The sequence below is a fragment of the Arachis ipaensis genome, chromosome B01 (genome assembly GCF_000816755.2).
Source record: "Arachis ipaensis cultivar K30076 chromosome B01, Araip1.1, whole genome shotgun sequence".
Lineage (NCBI taxonomy): Eukaryota > Viridiplantae > Streptophyta > Magnoliopsida > Fabales > Fabaceae > Arachis > Arachis ipaensis.
This window is the reverse complement of record NC_029785.2, coordinates 105562345-105566381: the sequence shown is the minus strand read 5'-3', so window position 1 is coordinate 105566381 and position 4037 is coordinate 105562345. Positions and strand designations below refer to the sequence as shown.

Below are 4037 nucleotides of genomic sequence, written 5' to 3'. Positions count from 1 at the left end.
TGGAATGGCCCCATGTAGTTAATGTTTGTGACTTGGGTGTTTGTAATGCTGAAGAGGAGTTGGCTTCTAATATGGATAGTCTTTTGCGGTTCTTTTCCAGTGTTTGCCGATGGGATGAGCATGTGCGATGTGATAAGCGAAGAGTGTGACTTGAATGCGTCGGAGTTCCGATTTAGGTTTGGTCTGAGGATACTTTCGAAAGATTGGTGGCCAGTGGGGATAAAGTGGTGCTTTGTGATGAGGTTACAAAATCATATATGTCGTTTCGGGTTGGGCGTGTGTTGATTGATACACATAGGTTTGAGGTCATTCATGAAAGAGTGCGCGTTTTGGTAGGAACGATGGGATTTGACGTGTTTGTCATGAAGGTGGGTGGTGGTGCGACTGGCATAGCGGGTTGTGTGATGACGGGTGGTTGGGAAGGGTATCGATGTCTCCTTATAGGACTTGATTATGCAACTGGGGACAAGTTAAGAAACGTTGATGGTGGTCAAAGCCACATCCAGCGGCTGGGATGGCCTGCCGAGGCGGAGTTGCTGGCCCTGGCGGCGAGAGAGGAAGTACAGCAGAAGGGTAGAGTTGTAATTTTTTCTGAAGATTTGAATGAATGGAGTAATGGTTTTTTGTTGTCTAAAACGACAGGAGCTAAAAGTGAGGAATTTAATCCTAGGGAGAGAAAGGCTGATTGTGTGGAATCCCAAGCGAATAGTGCGGAGGCTAATTCAGAAAGGACTCTATCCTGGGACTATGCTAGAAACCATGCAGTGGCTGAGGATGATATTACTAGTGAAAATAGGAGGGGTTTATATGCTAAGAAGCTCAATAACTTTATCACTAGCTATGGGGCCCATTTTTTACTACAAACAGCTAAGGGTGTGTGGTTAAGATGGCAGCAACAACGCCCAGAAGCTGCTCATCATGCTGGACCGGGTTTGGAGTGGGTTGGGTGCAATCCGGGGCTACTGGGTTATAAGACGCGCACTAAGGTCTGTGCGGTGGGAGTCCGAGTGACGATGACGGCGCCCAGATCCATCGCGGAGCAGACGCTGCTTAGGAGGAGAGGGACCGGCCATTCTGTGGGAGCGTGTTTGAGAACAACGGTGCAGTTCGTCATGGGTTAGTCAGTTGCGGCTCAAAGGACCCCACGATGGGGAACGGTGAGGGGGAGAGGGCGGGCCAGGCAATAGTGGGTGTAGGGATCCCGACTCGGCTTGTGATGAATGCAAATGGGAGCCTTGCTTCGCTGCCAAAGACGCCTCTCGTCGATGGTGGGTGGTCCGAGAGTGTTGATGCGGGACGGGAACTGAATGGAGGAATGGAGTGGGAGAACGATGTTGCTGGCTATGTGTTTGACAAAGTGTACGGAAGGTGAGGTCCAAGGTGTGGTTGAGACACAGGAACGAGTGGTAGCTTTGAAGCTAGGCAATAATGCCAGTGGGGGGGCTTCAAAGGGCTTCGGGGATGCCAGTTGTGATGATGGAAGTGTAGCTGGATCTGAAACATCAGAAAATAAGTGGGAAAAGGATATGTAAGAAAATAGGGAGGCTTGGGAACTCGCAGTGGAGTGTAGAGCAGTGTTGTACAATGAGGAGGATGACATTATGGCGATCCTTCAAGCACAGAATGAGGCACTAGCACAGAAGAAAAAACAAGCTAAGCAGAAGGAGAAGGCTAGAAGAAGTCACCCAAAAAATCGAAAAAAAGGTGTGTATAAATGCGTTAAAATGATTTTTAGTTCATGGAATGTTAGGGGGTTGGCGGGAGTTGGAAAATTGAGTATGATGAAGAACTTTAGGAGAAATTTTAAGCTGAATATGCTAGACTTGATAGAGACAAAGAAAGCGGTGTTGACTAAGTTTGATGTTGTGCAACTTTAGAAAAATGATGCAGTTAGCTGGGAGTTTGTAGGGACGGAAGGTGCGTCCGGGGGGCTGCTGTTGATGTGGGATGAAACGGTTTTTAAGATGAACAACTGCTATAAAGGAGATAGATACTTGTGTATGGATGGTGTGCTGTTAAAAAATAATTTCTGTTGTGCTTTCTGTCTGATATATGGTGCGCACACAAGGGAAGAAAAGCTTATGGTGTGGGAAGAGTTAAGTTTCTTATCTAGGTTATGTCAAGTACCGGTTTGTTATTTTGGGGATTTCAACGAGGTTACTCAAGTGGAGGAAAGGAAAGGAGCTACTTCCTTGCCAGTGTCTGCAGTAGAATTTAAATCATGGATTCAGGATATGGAGTTAGTGGACCTAGCATTAACTAATCGTATGTTCACATGGTTCAGGGGTCAGTCGTGCAGTCGCATTGATAGGATTCTAGTCAGTGTAGAGTGGGTAGAGGAGTTTCCTGAAACTAGGCAAAGAAAAGGGCTTAGAGGTCTGTCAGACCATTGTCCACTTATTCTGGATGTCACAAGGGGAAGAGGGGGCCGAGACCTTTTCGAAGCCTGGATTCCTAGTTTACTCACGAGGGATTCTTAAGAATGGTAAAAGAGGGATGGAGGAGTTTAGGTGAGGTATAATTTATGGACAAGTTAAAGGCTTTGACGATTCCACTGGACAGATGGCATATGGAGAATTCTGGAAACATGGATTTGGGGATCAGACAATTTGAGGAAGAGATCAAGAAAATAGACGATTTGGTGAGTAACAGCATGTATGATGGGACCATAGAAGCAAGAAGAAATGCGCTTGTGAGTTCTTGTAAGAAATGGTATATTAGAAAGGAGCTACATTGGAAGCAGATGTCACAGTCTAGGCATGCAAAGGAGATGGACAAAAACACTCGGTACTTTCACAATTTAGCTTTAGCTCGAAGAAGGAACAATCAAATTAACACCTTACTTATAAACGGAAGGTTAGTAAGGAATCAAGATAGGATTAAGGTTTCTATACGAGACTTCTATAAGGACTTGCACCATCAGAAGACATCGCCTGATATAGGATTCTGGGGTGGGCTGGTAAAACAGTTAAGTGAGGTAGAGGCAGCAGAGTTAGAGTTGATGCCGTCGTTTGAAGAAATAAAGGATGCAATTTGGGATTGTGAGTCAACTAAGGCACCTGGCAGCGATGGGTACAATATGAATTTCATTAAGAAGTGTTGGGAAGAAGTGGGAAGGGAGTTCACTGAAGTTGTGATGGGTTTTTTCCAGTCATCTATGCTACTTGAGGATTCGAATGTCACTTGGGTGGCGTTAGCGCCGAAGTTCGTTGGAGAAAAAGAAATAAAAGATCTCCGGCCAATTAGTATGGTGGGCTGTATGTATAAGGTCATTTTCAAGGTGTTGGTTCGGAGGATGCGAACAGTTATGCCAGGTTTAGTAGGAGAGACTCAGAGTGCTTCTGTGAAGGGCAGGAAAATACATGATAGGACTCTGATTGCCTGTGAAACTGGTGCACGAAATTGTGATCTCAGGCAACGGCGCCAAAAACTCAGTACGCACGTCTTAATAAATCGTTTTTCGTTCACAACTTCGATACAACTAACCAGCAAGTGCACTGGGTCGTCCAAGTAATAAAACCTTACGTGAGTAAGGGTCGATCCCACGGAGATTGTTGGTATGAAGCAAGCTATGGTCACCTTGTTAATCTCAGTCAGGCGGATATCAAATGGTTATGGAGTTTTCGAAAATAATAATAAATAAACAGAAAATAAAGATAGAAATACTTATGTAATTCATTGCTTATATCACGAAGATACTAATAACTCGGACTCGGTCCCCTGTATTAGATATCCAAGAGATACTCATTCTAGCTTGGTTGCATGTAGAACGGAAGTGTTTATCAGGCACGCGTTCATAAGTGAGAATGATGATGAGCGTTGATGAGCGGATAATTTATACGCTTTTTGACATTGTTTTTAGTATGTTTTTAGTAGGATCTAGTTACTTTTAGGGATGTTTTTAATAGATTTTGTGTTAAATTCACATTTCTGGACTTTACTATGAGTTTGTGTGTTTTTCTGTGATTTCAGGTATTTTCTGGCTGAAATTGAGGGACTTGAGCAGAAATCAGATTCAGAGGTTGAAAAAGGACTGC

The 4037-nt window shown here is 44.3% G+C and overlaps 1 protein-coding gene across 1 annotated transcript; it reads left to right on the top strand.

Annotated features, from left to right (window-relative positions):
* On the top strand, positions 2525–3366 carry LOC110266358. Its single transcript, XM_021110873.1, has 2 exons — positions 2525–3140; positions 3281–3366. The coding sequence occupies exons 1-2, from the start codon at positions 2525–2527 to the stop codon at positions 3364–3366; spliced, it is 702 nt and encodes a 233-aa protein (XP_020966532.1).

Bases quoted from the DNA above. Each gene is read 5' to 3' on its own strand.
- LOC110266358 (XM_021110873.1), top strand. From the start codon at position 2,525: ATGGACAAGTTAAAGGCTTTGACGATTCCACTGGACAGATGGCATATG. The intron at 3,141-3,280 runs GTTTTTTCCAGT...GTCATTTTCAAG, and splicing joins GTTCACTGAAGTTGTGATGG to GTGTTGGTTCGGAGGATGCG.